General features: G+C 36.7%; 1 protein-coding gene across 1 annotated transcript in view; it reads left to right on the top strand.

Annotated features, from left to right (window-relative positions):
- The first annotated feature begins 16,675 nt into the window (after positions 1-16,675).
- The window catches only part of LOC106135458 (early growth response protein 3), a 36,243-nt gene continuing 32,711 nt past the window's right edge, over positions 16,676-20,207 (top strand). The window contains exon 1 of the mRNA XM_013335755.2: positions 16,676-16,949. Within this exon, the coding sequence (XP_013191209.1) occupies positions 16,676-16,949 (274 nt within the window). The remainder of the gene's footprint in view (positions 16,950-20,207) is intronic.

Below are 20,207 nucleotides of genomic sequence, written 5' to 3'. Positions count from 1 at the left end.
ATAACTCAACACGATAACAGCCGTCTGACCAACTGTTAACGACAAATAACAAAGATAAGCTAACGGCCACCTAAACGACCCAATCTAACATTCGATAATATTTAATAATTATTTACATACATTTATCAGATGGGATAGACGCGTGCGCCGACCGCTGACGACATCTTGTGTTATCGATGTCGAAATTATTTTTTATTTCATTTAGGTACTTCATGTTTGTTTTGATGCTGTGTCTCATCTCAAAATTATTCTTTTTTTTTAAACACCAAAATGTTAATTTGTTTCAATGCATTTAAAATGATTAATTATTAATTGAGATCCTCGTTCAACATACCTACTCCTGAAAATAAAATAAACGAATAAAACCTTAAAATTTTATATGGATTTCTTTTCCAATCGAGAGTAGGTACCCCATGGGCATGACATTTATTTCAATTTGTATAGTAAAAACGTGTTTCTTATATTTAAGTCAGTATTAATGTTTAATAAGAAAAATATATTCAAACTTAGTATACCTATAGTTTCCATAACCAACTGTGCATGAATTTCTTCCTATTGTTCATGAGTGCAAAACAATATCTTTGTAATACGAACTACTTAAATATATCAGTTGGAAGCAATATAGGCCGCAGGCTAAGCTTAGCAACAAATAAAGCTATCGTTAAATTATTGACTTCTGCACCACCTCACCTTAACCGGTAGCACAGAAATGGACAGCACGGAAACAAAATTCATTTACGAATATATTTACGAATTCATATTCTGCCATATTAATAGGCGGCGTATAATATGCAGATACATGTCAAAGTATAACAAACAGAATTATTAATAAGGCAGAATAAGGTACAATTCGAGTTCTCGTAAACTAGGTTTTACCAAGACAATTAATTAAAACAACTGATATTTAGTGATCTTTCGTACATCATTAAAAGAATATACTCTCTGGATTTTTTTTATTTAAAACTTTTATTTCCATTATTTCCGAAGAAAATCTAATGAGTATACATACATACATACATACATACAATCACGTCTATATCCCTTGCGGGGTAGACAGAGCCTACAGTCTTGTAAAGACTGATAGGCCACGTTCAGCTATTTGGCTTTAAGATAGGATTGAGATTCAAATAGTGACAGGTTGCTAGCCCATCGCCTAAAAGGAGAATCCCAAGTTTATAAGCCAATGAGTATTTAGTAATGAAAAAGTGCAACACATTAAAAACATTCCAGGGCACAAATTTGGGAACACTGCCAATAGACTGGGAATTTTCGCATAAGCAAAGTAACTCAACAATATTATGTAAGTGCATTTGAATATCTTTCGTAATTTTAGTAAGCTTTTAGCATTATTTTCAGATTTTGGAAATTTGCTATATATAAAACTATCTTTCAAGCATAAAAAAGGGCGAATGAAGACTCTCGCATAACACTATAAACAAGTAAATTATTGTTCTTTATTAGCAGCTTCTATCAACAACCACTAAATTCCAAATAATATTTTCGAAACGATCCGGCCAATTCCATCGGTATTATTTTACTAAGGGAATTATTTCATAAGCAGTCATCACATTAAGTTTACATCTACACTTTCTTCAATTTATACCGGTAGACAGCTTGCGTAGGTAAATTAGGCAATACGAAACTAAATACATCTATGACCTTATCAAGGCATGGCCATTTGAACCAGACGTCAAATATGATCAGCCATTAAGCTAATGCTTACCAATATTAAGCAGTCTCTCAAATCTGGTATCGAATTTATTGGTTGATTAGCATAGCGCTTGCTTTTTTATAATTGGAAACGTAAAGTCTTCCATATGAAAAGTAATTAGACCTTAAGATATTATTAAAGAGAAATAATTTTGCAGTTGTAACATAAATAAAAAACAAAGCCATCACATATTTGTTTGGAACTAATCCACCTACTTTTGCCAAATTTAACAAGACTGATGTATCTTTCCAAATTATATAAACTTATATTACATAAAGACACGTTAAAGGGAGTACCTTTAACATGTCTTTATGTCCTATAAGTTTATATAATACTACCTACAACAAAGTCGAATGTCATATACATATAATAAACGTCTGTCTTTGCTTCGTGAAAAGAGCTGTATTTGTATATTTAAATATTTCAGTCGAAAACTTACAGCATCACACATCACCATTTCCTGATCCGATTGCCTCTTTATTCAAGTCAATGGCTGCAGCCGATAATATAGTGAATTAATTCCAATGGTATTCCTGACGAGTCCCCTAAGCGGTCACCACTCAGCTTGCTCTTACTTAATGTCATAAATAACTTTGTCATTCTGCTAACTTAATAGCATAATTTATCCCTCACAGAACAACATAACGAGCAATGCCGATAATAAACCAGAAAAGCCATGAGGTGATAATAGCTGTCCGTAAATAATGATTCCTGATTACCGGCCGAGGTGTGGATCGAGCAGGTCGCTGTAGACACCCTGTACAAAACCTCTTACCACGCCAGAACTCGAATATTGTACGATTATCGTGCTATCGTACAAAATTGATAGTCTTCTTGCATTCATGTCGCTTGCATAGACTAGATCTGACCCCGACTTATGTAACGTACTCAGAATGCAATCGCAGCCTAATTAACGCAACCACTCGGACACGGCCGCATTGAGGATGTACCGATTAGAACGGACCTCCCGTTAAGGAGAAACAATCACATCTCCAACAACGGATAAAGCAGATTAGCTACCGAGAGAGTTTGTTCCATTTAAACGAGAACATTATTGCCAGTCCACAATGCCATTGTTATTTGCTAGCGCAAATTAAAGATTCTGATTTTGATGGAGATTATTAATATACATGAGTTTAGGAATATAAATATAATGAAGTAAAAGCACGTTAGTAGCGTGTTAGTCCGTTACGCATGCATTGCTATGTCAGAATAGCAGATTGGAGGTGGCAGGACGGCGCGGCGCGGGTTGTAGCAGCGACGTCGGCCGCACGGCGCGGCTATGTCGATGTGTTGCCCGATAGCCTCCGCTCCACAAGCACCACCATTTATTCATGGTGCAATAAATTCAAATTACCGGATTAACAATAGTACGGATACCATCTCCGCGGGCGATATTTGCAGGCCGATACTGACGACGTTAGCTGCGTTTCACTGGGCACTGACTTTATAAACAGAGTTCCCATGCATTTATGAATTTAACTATTTTATTTAGTAGAGTCCTAACTGTAATCCGGCTTATTTATCTAACCATTTAAGTGGTAGTAAATACTGTGGCATTTGCCTATTTGGCTATTTGGAATCTTAGTCTCGCATTAGTTATAAATATCCTGCTATTAGCCTGTAATATGATCTTCATACATATTTGAAACTGGATTCTATTTATAGGTCTCATCATTTATAGGAAACATTGCTATCGATAAACGTCTGCAATAAAGGCGTGTCGCATGCGCATGAGTCTCGTATCGGTTGGTCAGTGCTCAGAGTGGAAGTGGCCGCTTTATACCGCAGCGCAAACGCAATGAAATCCTACACCGCGACGAATCGAACGCTGTCCTGTCGCGTTTGAAATTTCTGCAATATTTCGCCCTTTTCACGCAGATATCCTCGGCCCGTGTCTAACCGCCGGACATGAAACACAATATCGCCGAGTGCAGTCCATAATTTATACGCATCCAGAGCAAATGCAGTGTAGATTATTAGCTCGTGTGTAATCTTAAATTATTGTTTATCGTAAAATATTCATTCTCCATGATGAAATTTATTATTGTAATATTGCTATTTGAAAAAGTCATCTTCTTATATCAGAAATAATTCATCAATAATGTATAATTACACTTCTTGTGTTACCTAAATATATTCAAATATATGCGAGCGATTAGCCGCAAGAAGACCTGCGCCGGCGCATCTGGCATCGGCGTTCAGCGGTATCCGGAACGGGTTTAATGTGTTACTACGTTTTAATTGGGATCAGACGACAGCGACTGACTTGGCGCCACAACTGGCAAACCACGAAGTCACATAAATCGTCATTGCGTAAACGTCTTCAGCATTTCTACACCACTGATATATTTTTTTCTATAAAAAAATTGTTGGTTGAAATATTAATAAATAACTCTGAACGTGTCCTATCAGTCTTTTCAAGAGTGTTGGCTGTCTAAATCGCGAGGGATTATATAGGGAAATATTTCAACAAGTAAAAGATCGCTCATACAAACTAGCAACGAGTGCTTAGAGTTTCTACGAGCAACAACAAATACCTAATAAAACATAGCACATACAAACTATAACTTAGTGCTTCAAGTTTCCAAAGCAATTAATAAAAGATCACTCGTACTAACCTGATGGTTCGTAGCACTCGTTGATACAGATGCTACGAATTTTTACGAGCAACAGCAGATAATTAAAGTTCGCTCATAAAAATTATAGACGGACGTAGCATCCGCATCATTACTATGAAAATAGAGAAATCAAAATGAAAGCTCATGAAATCTAGCTACGATTGCTAGGTCCATTACAATAAAAGTGAAGTAAAAGAGATCACTCATAGAAACTCGTAGATGTAGTAAGTGCTACAAACTCCTACTTCTACTTTCGGAATTGAGCATCATCAGTTACTTCGTTGTGCAACCTTTAAAATATGTACATGTAAATTCCTTCAGCATATTGTCTTTAATATAAATGAATACACTTTAAATTTACACAGGGAAACCGCTTGATTTCAATTTATTGACTTATAATTACGATTGCTTACCACCGAAGTAAGACAAAAGTTTTTCAAATTACAAACAATAATTTTTGTCGTCCTAAGTCATCAAAAGAATTTTGCCTCTACTAGAAAACTATAGTAATTTGCTTGCACATTTAGATATAGCCGTGTGAATACTTTCTTCGGTTGATGGGCGAGTGCGGCGGTGGTCGACGCTGCGAGCGATTTATGTGCCGGCCACGATAATGGCCGTATTAATGGAAATTGACACCGATCCCGACTCGCCTCACTCATAGGAGAGACCGTGAGTTCTATCCCTAAATCAGTGACTTACTCAAGGCAGGTAAAACGAGCGATAACCAATCAAAATTGAACTGCTTTTTATTCGATATCTAACAATAAAAGCTCGTCTCACATGTTTCGAGTGAGAATCTAAATTCCAAAATAGCACCCAGAGACCTCACCGGCATCTCGTCGCTTAAGGAAATATAATATAATATCAACTTTTCAACCATGATGTAATAATCTTGTCCTCATACGCTGATACGACCCGACTTTGCGACGATTACTACGCTTACCAATTATTAATTCTTCCAACGCGAGGAATCTCAATTTCTAATATTAAACGATTTTTCTGATCAGTGTCATTTTAGATATGATAATTAATAATAGAGATAATTTTAAAAAGAACATGTTATTCTACTATGAAGCAAAAATATATTTCGCTGAATTTTTCTGATTACTTATTTAAATTTCAGTAACTTGCTACACTGTATATACATTTGACTCGTTGTACAAAAACATCGCTTTCTCTGCAAAACTATCCACTGTTATTTCTATTACAGGGATTATTACCACAATATGAGTTACGGCACCATCATGAACTCCGACGGATAGCTCGACTGTCTCCCTAGCATTATTTATCGACGTATAATGGCTTCTAATGGGAGGCTATTGAATCTGCCACCTGGACCTCTTTTATTTTCCGCGAGTCCATAGGGGCGGGCACGATTTGCAATGCATGGCGCAACGCTTGTGAATATTCACATCGCGAACTCTCGATGTGTACTGTACGACTTGTGATTTAATTGATACCACGGCCTGTATCGCAGACGACCACATGTATGGACAAAACGTAATTGCTCGTTAAGCCTCGATCCTCGATTGTTTCTTGATTATGAAAATAAAAGAACGGTCTGTTCGCTGTGAGAAATTCAAAAGACGCTTGACAAACGATTCAGCTCGACCGTGCAGTTATTATTTTGCAGACGAACGCAACAAATATTACAATGCACAGTGCATATTCATAAGGTACATTTATATAATATACACTCACCTTTCTGGTCTCAGAACAATGCGGTGAATTCTACATCAACATCGACCAAAGCAAATGATGATATCAACGAAGGCAAGCAACAAATGTGTACATATTCGAATTTATTTAGACCTTTCGTCGATAACACGGGATATTCGAATTCTTTTATTTGTACGACACGACGGACGCAGCACGTGCAATTTATTGATACTGTAGTCGATAACCAGTAGGTGCATCCCACGCGGCGACACAGCGATCGCGCGCACGCGCAGCCTTTACAAGTATAACCCTTTCGGAAGGAAATCCGATGGAGAATGCTCGCTAAATACTCTGCATAAATAGAGTAAGCCGTCGTATCGTAAAATGCTGCAAGCTGTGAGGACAGACGCGCTGCTATAAAATACAAGTGTCATCGCGCCTCACTAAGCCACGGCTATAATCCTAGCTCCGATCAATTTGCAGTCTGTGGACTATCCGCCTTCGAGCTAATTTTTCAGTATACAAGTATAGATGTGATTATTGCTTCAATTACTATGCTATTATTGATTTACATATTTTGACTTGATACGTGGATATCAACATGAGTTTTTAATATAATTTAAGTGTAATGTAATGTATAGGGTGTCTATTAAATGTCACCAACTTATGGGAAAGTTCGTTTTTACAACTTTTATTAATGTTTGGTAATGAACGTCGATATTATGGTTATATTATGAGGATATGATTTTGTAACTGACTGTTTACACATATTATTAAATTCTCATAATCAAAATTGTATAAATTATATTTTATGTGTTTTAATATTGATATTGCATTGAAATATGTAGAAACAAACAGAGAATGTCTGGAACATTCGATACGTAATTGACATTGCCTACAGGGAGGCGACACTTTTGAAGACACCTTAGAATATTATTAACATCTATTTTAACACGTGGTCGGCGCATTATAGGGACATTAACATATGTAATCTATAAATTAAATCAATGCACATACCAACTTTACTACAAATTAAAAAGTTAAGTTATTCAAACTTTACGTTTTGTATTACATTCACAGGATTATATCTAGAAAGTGTTCTTAATTATTTGTGTTGTAAAATTATTTACGCTGCTGGAAACTTTGTCCTTTCTAGGGTTCCGTACCTAAAAAGTAAAAACTGGACCGTATTACCTACTAAGTTTCACAAAACTTTTTTGCATTTTACTTCATTTTCATAACTCTCTTGTCATAAATATATGCTAATAGAATGATTTTAATATTTACTACATCAAGCACCCCACGCTTTTAACTCCGATTTAAATTGTTTTGTTTATAAATTTAATTTTGTTATAATTTTAATCGGAGGTAATTGACTATAACGGATTGTTCGACTTGCTACTACTGTTTTATAATTCCTTTGTCATTAATTTTTATTTTCTATTTTTTAGTTCGGTTAGCAATAAAAGCGTAGTTTTTTAGTTTTATTTAAATAATAATTATTATTAATACTATTTTTGTTTTTCTGACGTTCACCAAGCACCGCTCGATCAACCAGGTACTAGTTTTTGAATAGAGCAGACTTAACATCGAAGTTTTTAGAACAAACTAAACTCAATGTAAGTAAATGTTTAAAAAGAGTTTTAAGTGCAAGGAGACGTATTAATTATGTTTCTAATAAATAAGTGCGCATACATGGTACAAATGGATTTTAAACATACAAACTTAAAGTCTAAATATAATCAGTCGTTTATATATTCAAAAACTTTAAGTTTGTATATATATATCAGTTGGATATTGCACTTTCATGTATATACCGAGAAGACTTGCGTGCAAGATCTTTTATTGTGAGAGGAGTATACCGCGGGCTCAATTATAACGCGCCCGCGGGCCATGCGCGGTTCGTTACGCAGCCCGTCTCGTGGCGCCAGCGCACCAGAGCGCGCCGGCCTGACCTATGACTCCCGATGCTGGCAATAAAACATACTACACTTATATATCACAATATCCCATAACAAACACCATATTTTCTAGAGAATTGCGTGCCAATTACAATTTACACAAAGTTGAAATACCATTTTCCTGCAACACATAAAATTAAATGTTTATGAAGTAAACTGATGTCAAATAATTTTTCAAGATATTAATTTTAACTGGTATTAAAATCACTGACAAATAACTTGACCTAGTTATTTGTCAGTGATTTTATTACCAGTTAAAATTAATATCTTAAAAAATTATTTGAACTGCCACGTTATGTTGAAGGGACGCTAACAAGACAGGGTTATTACACCATTAACTCCAATTTTGAACTAATTGAAAAAGGAAAAGCGGAACCCAATCACAAATTATCGACACTACATCAAGTGTTAAACGGCACTTATCGACGCCGAAACGGCGAGTGATCACCGCCGATGAAAAATATACAATTTGAGGCAATAAATCAGTGCCATCGCCAGCCGGTAGCCCCTTCAAATGTTTTATTTTGTTATTTATTACTCAACTATTAATACGGAAGTTAATTTTAGAAGAAATAAAAATTCGACAAATTTATATGAAGGTATAAAAACATTTTATTTTAACATTTTTTATAAATATTTGACCCCGTATTGGATAAGGGTGTGTTTGTTTGTAAGTATAAAGTGTATTCTTCCGTGGCAAATTTATCTTATTTCAATAAAATTTAGCGGCGTTTACATTACAGGCGTTACTTTTTAACATGAAAGACTTTCGTTAAAAAATCTTCGTCGTTATAATGTAAGTAGCATAACATTTGTTTATAAGTTAAACCTATTTTACAGCTAAAATTAAGTTTATGTGCAGCTAAAAAAGTTTGCAAACAAGAAAAAAACTTAAAGCTCAGATCATCATGCTTATGCAACAACCTAACTTATTCTTCCAGCAGTCCACACATATAGGGCCGGTAATAAATTGATTGTTTTGCACATAGCAAACAATCTTAATATATCGTTGTAAGCAATGTTTGTCGCACGCATAGTCATAGCCATTTGTATTCAAAACGCATTCTGTAATAGGTGCGGCGGCGCGATCTATCGACAGCTACGCAATTTATCTCACACTAGAATCGAACCCCAACCTTGCTTTGCAATTGCAGTCCACCACGGAGTTAGTAAAACTATTCATCTGTATTAGAGTCCGCTATAACTAAGTGCCATGGGACGTATGCACATATCTGTAAATTACCTTTATCTAGAAGTCTCGACAATAAGGCGTTGTGTTGGCTTGTCGTAGTATTTTTAGTTTTGTTCATTATTATCGGCTTCTTGCTTATATGAGGTTTGACATACATACATACATATGGTCACGTCTATATCCCTTGTGGGGTAGACAGAGCCAACAGTGTTGAAAAGACTGAATGGCCACGTTCAGCTTCTTGGCTTGATGTGTAATTTGTACAAAATATAAAGTCAAGTACATTCGACGGGGAAATTTCTTTTAATAACACCAACAGAAAATAATAACCTCTGCAAACGAAAATAATTTATGACTTTTAATTTCCTTTTATTTAAGTATTTAGAAAACATACATATTAAAGTAACATCACAATGTTACATAACCACATTAGGTTTTTCCGAACATTGAATGTTCGGCCAAGTCTTCAGATTATCTATACAACTCCAGCATGACTAAAACCCAACGCGCGCTCTTAAGATAAAACTTACTCTTACTTAGCAATCCACTATTTCCTGTTACCTTGCATGAGACCAAATTGCTTCTGCAAACGGTAGGGAATTCAGATTGTTCTATTATTGTTACTTCGCAAAGGTTTACACCGGACTATTATTCCGAGAATAGATGTTTTCTTCTAAAATGGTGAAGTTGGTATGCAAGTGCAAATTGTCTGTATTATTATTTTAAAAAAATGACTAAACAATAGTCGTTTTACGATGAGATATTGATAATGTCGAATACAATAATTCAATTAATGTTGACTTAATAATGACAATTTTTTTTTTTATTTGGCTACCTATTTTTATTTTTTTGGTTAAGCTATGGAAAACTTACTCCAGGATAATTCACAATATTAATGAAAATGCAATATTGTTTGAATAAATATATAATCAAGTCTATTTATGCACCTATAACCCATAAATATAGGTATTTAGTTGACATTTCTTCGTTTTAAGTCCGCTGCTTACTTTTATTGTAACGAATAAAATAAAAACTATTAAATTTTCATAAGAATTATAACTAATGTCAGAACAGTATCGACCAAAAATGTATAATTGTCTGTAGAAGAGCATACGCGATTATGTTGAACAAAAAATGTTAATTTAAACTTTTGTATGAAATATTTAGATATTTATTTCAAAACAACATACTATAGTCTAACAAAGTGAAAATGGCTACATCCCTATCCAGGTTCTACGATGTAGGAACGGGTACATCCCTTCGGAATCGATGGAAATGATTGTGTGCTTGATGAGTTCCAGTGACCTCGTTACTAAGTAATGTGATGCCCTATAGCCCAATAGACGTAACCGTTTGTAGCGCTTACGGATGTTGAGCAATCCCAGTTGCAGTCCTCACTTGGAGACCGCAAGAGTCTAAAAACTTTCCCGTTAATCTAGTGGTGACAGACGTTGACCCCTGCTGTGATCACTAGATATTCGGAAAGCCATGCCAGATGCCTTTGGCGACCTGGAAAGTCTGACACCAGAGTTTGCGACAAAAAACCAAAGTAAAAATCTATCCGTAAAAAAAGTAATGAGAGAGCGACTAGAGAGTGCTCTATAAACACAAGTTACTCTAAGACTCGGCCATGTACCCGTCTCGGTAATTGATAGTCAGATTTGTGGGTACCTGTGTGAATGATCATAACCGCTCTTGTGGTTAATTAGCTCCGTGCCACATAATTAAGTGACCACGGTATTACTACTAGGCATGTCTGGTCCGGAACGCTGCGGTGGACACGATTTGGTGATTATACTCATGTGGTCAGGTAGAATGTAGGCTATTAATACCAAATTATTAAAAAACCGTGTGGTTCCCGGAACCAATACAAAAAAGAATAGGACCATTCCATCTCTTTCCCATGGATATCATCGAAGGCGACTAAGGGATAGGCTTTCAAACTTGGGATTCTTTTTTAGGCGATAGGTTGTAGGCAACCTGTCACTATTTGAATCTCAATTGTACCATTAAGCCAAATAGCTGAACGTGGCCATTCAGTCTTTTCAAGACTATTGGCTCTGTCTAGCCCGCAAGGTATATAGACGTGACCATATGTATGAATGTATTGTATTAAAAATGTAAACTTACTTTCAAAATAAAATTCAGCAACCCTTCTGATCTATATTGTTGCGCGTATGACATCGATATATAAAACATGCTACCCAAACATATTAAGTTTAAAATATACCTTAGAATTATAGTGGTAACATTTCATCAACACTTTTTTTTACGTTTGAATACACTTTCGGAAAATTGTACGTGGTGCATGGACAGGCAAAAACAAAATAAACACTCAAAATATATATTACCTACTTGTATTTCCTTCTTTGCTCGTAAAAGTGTCTTTGGCATTTGATTAGGTTTCGATTATCTTGTTCTTCTAAAGGTCACAGGGATGTAACTAAAAATATTGTGTTTTCCAATGTTACCTACGTCCTTTTCTGATTTTCTTCGTACTGAAAAACATCGTATCCTTATTCGCCCTAATCAAATAACCATATAAGTACATTCAAGTGAGACTGTTTTTTGTCCAAAGTTGGTTCAGATCAGATCGGCAAAATGATTATATTTTTTTCAAGCGGTGACGCTATTGACGCGCGCCGCTTCCATATAAGCCAATCTTCCTATTCGCCCCCGCAATTTATAGCAGTGACGGATCCTCTTATAAGGCTTAGATGATTTCTCGACTATGTTTATATCAATATGCAAATCTTATAATTTTTTAAGTTAATGAGTGTCCCTAAGCGAAATGAAAAGGCACTACTGTTACGGATATAAGGTCGTCAATGCTCTATGAGAAATTATTTTATCGCCTGATTTCAACTTATGAAATTATACTTAGTCAATTCCTATATGTTATAATATTAATGCCTACCTTGTCTTTATAGAAGAGATGAAATACGTGTACGTACTTGTTGTTACTATGGCAGTTACTTATAATTTGAAAGGTAGGCCCGTCTATGATAAGTTTTACCAGTAAATGTCGTCTGAGAATGCAAACGGGACCAAAAGCCAGGAGAAAGAAGACGTCTGCACATGACAAACCACATCACATTTTAAATAAGTGCGTTTTGAAGTAATTCTCATTCATTCACTTTTCATATCGTGCATACACATACCTTGTAAACTCTAAAAAAAAAGAATCCTACTAACATATTATTATAGCAGACACAAATCAATACATTAATCGCTAGTCTAAAAAAAGAAACGCTCAAGTTGGTATCGTTAATCCACTGTGGGTTGTTGTTAATATATAATTAGTGTGTGACGTCACCAGCAGGCTTCGATTGACGCTACAGAGTCCATAACAAGAATATCAATCGGCTATGTGTGGACAATATTTATTATCATCCCTTATTATCTAAATAGGATGTTATGAAACAAAGACGAACGTCATCAGAGGGCAGTGTGCTGACGAAATAGTCTCCCTGCGTCACTCCCCCGAATAGCTCTGAATTGTTAGTGACATAGCACTGCAACATAAGCGTTATGTAAATAATATTTAAATATCAACCTGTTAGCTAATCATATCGTAAACAGACCATTGTTGATCCAACGCCCCCGACAAAAAGGTCTCGCAACACGAAATACTTACGACAATTGAGAAACTATGTGAGTAAACTAGAAATAGGTACCTTAGAAACAAAGTATAAATAAGTATGATATTCTGGGATACTACGTAGAGTTGACGAACATCCTCTAATTTCACCATTACTGAAGTAATATAACATCTCTAAAACAGCTCTACTACAGCTTTATTGAATCTGCTCCAAATTTTAAATGTCTGTACTAAAAAAAATAACCTTTGACTAAGCCCAATAAGGAAAATTTTATACCTATAGAGCGCGTCCAGTGAAAAGATAAAAAATGGTGACGGACATCCGAATCACATTTACCTGCGTTTCCGAAACCTTGTAAAATCAAAGCCAATGTCGCCAAGCAATACTAAATGGCGTAACTTGTGCTTATGGGTGCATAAATTACACACCGTGGGTGCCGGATATGCGTAGGCTTTTTATCCGACCACTCATGTATTTTCGCATTTCCACTGGCCCTAAGTTTTGTAATCTGTACCAAATTATTATTTAAACAACCCACATTATGACCAACTAACAACGAACTTTCTCTATGGGTTTCGATTTTTGACCTTTATCCCACAATGATCCACTATTTGTCATATCGGCATCCATTCGGCCCTTTATGAACCCTGACATTAAAAGACACAAGTACACCTATTTCTGTCTGGAGCATCGTAGCAACTAATTATGACCGAGACATTTCAAAGTCTTTAAGTAACTACGGATTGCAAAGTATACGAGTAGGTACCTACATTTAGTCCACATCAACGTCGTGCCATCGCTGCGAAATTAAAAACGACCGCTCTTTAATACCAATACCTAATTCTGAGAAATCTTCATATTTTATGAAAGAAATATTCTTGGTACAGCATAATACATTGTACTTTTTATGAAAACAGTTTTTATGTTGATGTTATAACGAAGAACGAATGAAAAAATTAAGAAAACCTTAGACTAATTTCACGGTGATTCATGAAATTTCCATTAATAACATGATAATATTCCTAAATGTTATTCGTTAAACAAACCCACATAGTCGTGGGGGTATTAAAGTCAGTTTTTGAACTTTCATCTGTCCTAAAGACAGGGCACGGCATCCCCGCACACCCCCGCGCGCGCCCACTATGCACTTTGACATTTACTACGGTAGCGAAGGCGGCAGAGGATCAACAGGTGGTCGCCATGGCAACGGGAAGCTGTTCATGACCTTTCCTTATTCCGGAGGCCCGGGAAAAGAGCTACCCGGGCACATCTACACCCACATTCGCAACAAAATTCTAAACATCTTTAATCATTTGCAGTAATTATTAGCAAATAAAGTATTTTGTTTCATAGCATGAATACTTAGATAAAAATCTCTTTTAGGAATTGGTAACTATAGTAATACAGGCTTAATATAATGCTTATGTTAAGTCTCATCGAAGTGAAAATATAATGGAATTATTGAATGCAAAGCAATTTTATAACTTATTATATTTCAATTTTATTCTGTTCATTCATAACCAGTGTAGTTTTACTTTAGTACTTTTAATATAACTACTAGTGAACAAACTAAATATTTGCCGATGCTAATAGAGAATTCCAGAAATCACTACTTATAATCTCCCTTATAAAAGCTCATCACTTTTCTAGAGTATTGTATTAACACTAACTAGCTGTTGCCCGCAACTTCGTTTGCGTATTATTGGAAATACGAAGGTTAAGGTTATTACAATTATTCAAATAGGAAATATCGAAAAGACGTATTAACAAGAGTTGTTCAGCCTGATGAGCATTTTCTGTTAGCGTATAAAAATCTAAGATTTGGAACACCTGATGCAGAATAAAAAAGTGGCACATCTGGATCATGTGATGTGGAAGCCAAAGGGACCAGCCAATCTGTAATATGTACAGAAATGATGTCGTAACAAAAGTTGTTCTACCTGATGATATATCAGTCCATCAGTTTTTGAGTTTATTCGTTTCAATGAAAAATACGAATATTTTTTCTCTTTATGATATTAGTACGGATTATTAAATATTTGCTGCTATTTCTGGATATAAAGTATTTTTTGTTAATCTAAATTAGGTATACCCTATGTGTCGCCAAATTTGGTTGAAATTTATTCGTATTTCCGATAACACGCAAACAGAGTTGTGGGTAACAGCTAGTTTAAAATATGTATGTTTTTATTTGTGTATTTGTAGTAAATTGTATCTCTGAGGAAAACATACAAATTTTGAATTTTTTGACTTTTAATTTTGAATTCTTTTTCCGTACTTAGTTCTTCCCATATATCAACATATTTTTTTTTTAAACGTCTATATTGGAATCATCTTTTGTGTGGCAAATTGTTTTGTAGGCTTTTGTGAGGTTCTTTAGACAACTTGTTAGTGATACGTGCTGTACAATAAGTTTCCAATGTTTTCAGAGCCGTTGGCTACCTGACAGATCTTCTTGAGACTTTTATGCAATGTACCACAAATTATAATTCTGTTATTAAGTCAAACAGCTGAACGTGCGTTTCAGTCCTTTCAAGAATTTTGGATCTGTCTACCTCGCAAGGGATATACGTGATTATATGTATGTATGTATATATACGAATAATAACAGATTTATTTTATTTTATAGGATTATTTAATTTATTTAGATTAAATATGTTTTATCTTCTTTTTGTCATATCAAAAGGATAAACATACTTATTCTACGCCACCATTATTCTTCTAACGAAACCTATCTTCAACTTAAAGAAATGTTATTTATTAATTCGAATTTGAATCGAACCAAAACTAATAATCTGAATGAATAAAGTTTTGACCTATAAAATTTCGCTGAGAAGCTGATCGTATTCTACAGAAGAAAGATAGAATCGGGTGTAGAAACTAGTTCTAAATCTGATGTTTAGATATTTAATCTTGCTAAATACTGCTAATGACACACTACTACGTCAAAAGAAAGCGTGCAAATACATTCTGCGTCAATATTGTACACACACAAGATTAGCATAATGAGTAATGGTGATGGTATCGTTGCGTAGCAGCGACTATGACCAGACGGTATTTTTAAGCAAACCCATGATTTATCCTACCTACGTAGCATTAGAACTATTCGATCCGGGCTGCCGACGTCACGGGTTACTCTACCACGCAGCTAATTGTGGCATGACCAAAACGGTATCAGCAGCCGTCACCGGGCTAGCGTACGAAAGCGGAGCGTGATTCAGCCGCGGCGGTGAAAGTGGTGGCTGGCAGGAGCTCGGCGGCGCGTGCGATACGTCACGCTGGCCCGCGCTAGCACGACGAGCCTCCGCGCCCACGCACCGCCCGCGCGCTCACGCTGGCCGCCCGCCGTCGCACCATCACTACTCTTGAGCGGCCCGCGCTTTTCGCGCGCCTCCCTTCGACGTCGCGACGCCGCGCCATTTTCTCGCGCACGTGGGCGACGCCGCCACCGGCCGCGCGAGGGCGCTCGCTTCGAACGCCATTAACACGGCCGTCGTGAATGAACGCCGACCTCGACCGGGTAGCTGGCGTCCATTGATAGGGCGTGCGGCGGGCGACGACCGGCCGCGCGTTTGCACGGGGGCGGCGTGCTGCTGAACGCCCTCGTCAGCGCGATCGCGCCTCAGTCGAGGATGTGGCGTTCTCCGCGCGACGACACTTCGTGCGAAATCTGTGTTCATTTAACAGTAGATACTCGTGATCATACAGTGTGATTACCGTGCCCCGTACTCGTAGTTTCCTAGTAATGTTCTGTGATCACGTCAATTCTGGTAGAACGTAAGTTAGATAGTTTAAAAAGTTTGTTGGTGGTAAAGTCGCACGCGCGACTTCAGTGGCGTCTGCGTCGACGTAATAGTGGATGTGAGTAAAGGTGCGATCTTGCGCACGGTGGTGTGGTTTGTGCAGTGCGGGAATGCGCTCGTGCGATGCTCTCGGTGATCGCGATGCGTCGGCCGGAGGACGAGGAGTTGGGCGGTCGCGGCGATGGCGACGAGTTCGTGGATATCTCTCAGATGCAGTTGTTGGTGGAGGCGGGCCCGAGCGGGCTGCACTACGGAGGCCCGCCGCCGCCGCTTGCGCAGCCCCAGCCTTACGCACAACCTCCCGCTCACTCCGCCAATTCAGGCACCTCTAATGCTTCTGTCGATGATCTATTTGCGATATACTTCAACCCGTCTTCGCACGGTGAGCATTTTCTAGGTATGAACATTTAAATCTATTTTCATTATTTTTATCGATCAGTAGTAAAACAAAAACCTCAGAGTTATACACAAAAACGCATCTTCTTCAAAGATCCATCTTTACATCATTCAGAGTTCCAATTTAATAAAATAAATGATTGATTGTATTAAATCCTATAAGTATAACGCTTCTTAACTCCCAAATGCAACATTCATAAACATGAAGGCAACAGGTTGATTTATATTCATGAAAAGGTGGTATTTGTTTACCAAAATCTTGTGCCGAAGAAAATATTTTTCGTCGGAGAGATTTAATATTTGTGTCGAAATCATGTTTTGATGTAGTCACCAGGACGATTGTTGTATAATATTAAAGTGTATCAGACTGGTTAAGGTATAAGACTCATAGGCATAATATATAGCCGGCAGATACCGGCTTCAAATCCCACCGCAACCGTGTGTCAATGACTGTCAATATTGACGACCTCTGTGGCGCAGCGGTAGTACCTACGCTTGTCTGTGACACCGGAGGTCTCGGGTTCGAATCCCGGCCAGGGCATGATGAGACAAGAACTTTTTCTGATTGGTCTTGGATGTTTATCTATTTAAGTATTTTTTACAAAATATAGTATCGTTGAGTTAGTATCTCGTAACACGAGTCTCGAACTTACTTCGAGGCTAACTCAATCAGTGTAATTTGTCCCGTATATATTTATTTAATATTACACCTACGCTGATGGAAAAAATAGTAAACTTGTACTTTCAGGCGACTGAATGCGTATCACTTTATCCAAACTGAAAAAAATTTCGGAATGTTTATGCTCCAGTAATGACCATCTTATAAAGCTTTTGTCAGCCGGGGGTCGCTTCCTTTAAAAACCTGGCTTCCGCAATCCAAGATCATGATATAAAGCGCAGGCTCCTCTCCAATAACGGGATTAACGCCAGGAGGAATTAAAATATCCACTACAACATGACCTTCCTTAAATCCTAATCACATGTGGGCCCGGGCCCTAGCCAGGAACTGAAACAAACGTCATGTTTGACTGTACTCCTCAGTCAAAACATGACGTTTGTTTCAGTTCCTGGCTAGGGCCTAACAAGTAGGTATACATGAATCACAAGAATACAAAAAATATGACGTCATTGCAAATAAATAAACATTTACTTGTAAATCACTATGCACTCCAAGCTCCAAGAGGCTGCAAATTGTTTCTCCAAAAACGTTTTATATTTCAGTTCTATCCGACTGTTACCCAATCTCATGAGCTGTAAAGCTTCGACAAGACTCGACAAGACCACGTATAGCTGAATGGCTTCTTAATAATGGCATGTAATAGAATGCTAGCTCATTGCCTGCCACCTATTAATTACTAGCTGTTCCCGCGAATTCGTCCGCGTCTAATAGTTATTTTGGGCATCATTGGAGCCCTCAAGGATGAATAATTTTCCACGTTTTTTTCACGTATTCTAATAATTGCAACATGCTGATAAATAGTCTAAAGCCTTCTTTGATAAATGGTCTATTCAACACAAAAATAATTTTTCAATTCAAACCAGTAGTTCCTGAGATTAGCGCGTTCAAACAAACAAACAAACTCGTCAGCTTTATAATATTAGTTTAGATGTAGGTAATATTGCGTTCTGATTGGCTATATCTCCGAAACCAACGATTCCAACATTCCATTTCCTGTTTCCATTTATTTGTTTATCTGGTAATTCAGGTGAAATTGACATATCAGACATTAGAAAAAATAAATCAATGCACTGTTAATAGTCAATTCAATTCAATTCAAAATCTTTACGTCAGTTGAATTACAGTTACTGCTTATATACCTAGTCACATTTTCATTAAATGTTTTGAAAAATAATATCTGGCAAAATTTATACCAACTGGGTAATAATTGTTTACTTTTCCTAACTGGTACTGAAATCAATTAAAAAATCAAAGTCAATTCAAAATGTTAAACTACGCAAATATATACCCAAACGTAACCACGTATGGAGTAGCGCTGTTAACAGATGAAAATAAATAGCTATATTTTTCACAATTATGATGAAATTAAATCATAACAAGGGTCCTGGCGAAAGTTCAGGTCAAATTTACCTACTCTAAACCGCCGAGCTAAAGAAGTTAAAGCAGGGATCGTGGTAAATGTAAAAGTTTCCGTTTACCCCTCCGGAAATTTCAAAATTTCAAAAGTCAGCTTTTAGGTGTCGCTTATAAAAATTTGGATCAGCATTCTCTACATTATTATCTGCACCGGACGGGACTGGCTAATCGCTTGCGTCTGCGCGCCTCGCTATCGATGACATGCAGAGTGATCATTCTACATTGTCGTGTTGCTATCTGAACGAATGAGTTGACATCTCAGTAATGTCAAGGAAAATAATTCAGAATTAAATTTCTAATTACCCGCAGAACTCTCCGCCCCTTCAATAATGAGGCCCTCCCTTTATAGGAAATCAAAGCTGATTGGTGTAAAAAAGTTATTTTGGGAGAGTGAAAATTCCTTTTTAATTCGGAGTTACTAACGAGCGTTTCACATACTTCAAACTATATATATACACTGTGTGATGTTAATCCCTGTTACATCTTCTCCGGAGAGCAGCCCAGGGAGCGCTTACTGAGCATAATCCTGGATTGGGCAAGTCAGGTTTTTATACCAAGCGAGTCATATCTGCCCTCCGCAACCTTAGCTGGAGAACCTAACCCATATTGGGTAACCCTAATGGGTAAAAAAAAAACAACTTTTTAGATGAAAGATTTTTTTCCTTTAGTTGTGTTGTACGACATTCAGTGTCGGAACGGGGACCATACGCCACGAGTAAAATAAGCAATATTATAAAACAGGCAATTACCTACATAAACTGTGGCAAACTAATGGCAACTAGTGGCAAACTAATAAATATATAGATATATAACACGATTGCCACATAGTCACAATGTCCATTGCTCAATGGCTCATGCCTTCCAAAACTCTTTAATCATTTTTCTTAACAAATAATCAGCCCTATGTACATCACTTTTTATTTGCACTCTTTTTTTAAATGCCAATGAAAATACCTAATTTACTATAAATTATTTAGGTATGTACTTTTAAATAAAATACCTTCTTTTGACTAATTCTCGTTACTTATTTGAAATAATAAAAAAAGAAAATATTATTAAATTTATTAAAAGAGTAATAAATGTGGATGATGTCCCCCGCCTCTTTTGCCTATACCTATGTACATACCTTATAAATATTTAGCTCTTCTCTAAGTTTCAGGACTC

The sequence above is a fragment of the Amyelois transitella genome, chromosome 8 (assembly GCF_032362555.1).
Source record: "Amyelois transitella isolate CPQ chromosome 8, ilAmyTran1.1, whole genome shotgun sequence".
NCBI classification, from domain to species: Eukaryota; Metazoa; Arthropoda; class Insecta; order Lepidoptera; family Pyralidae; genus Amyelois; species Amyelois transitella.
This window is presented reverse-complemented; position numbering and strand designations above follow the sequence as displayed.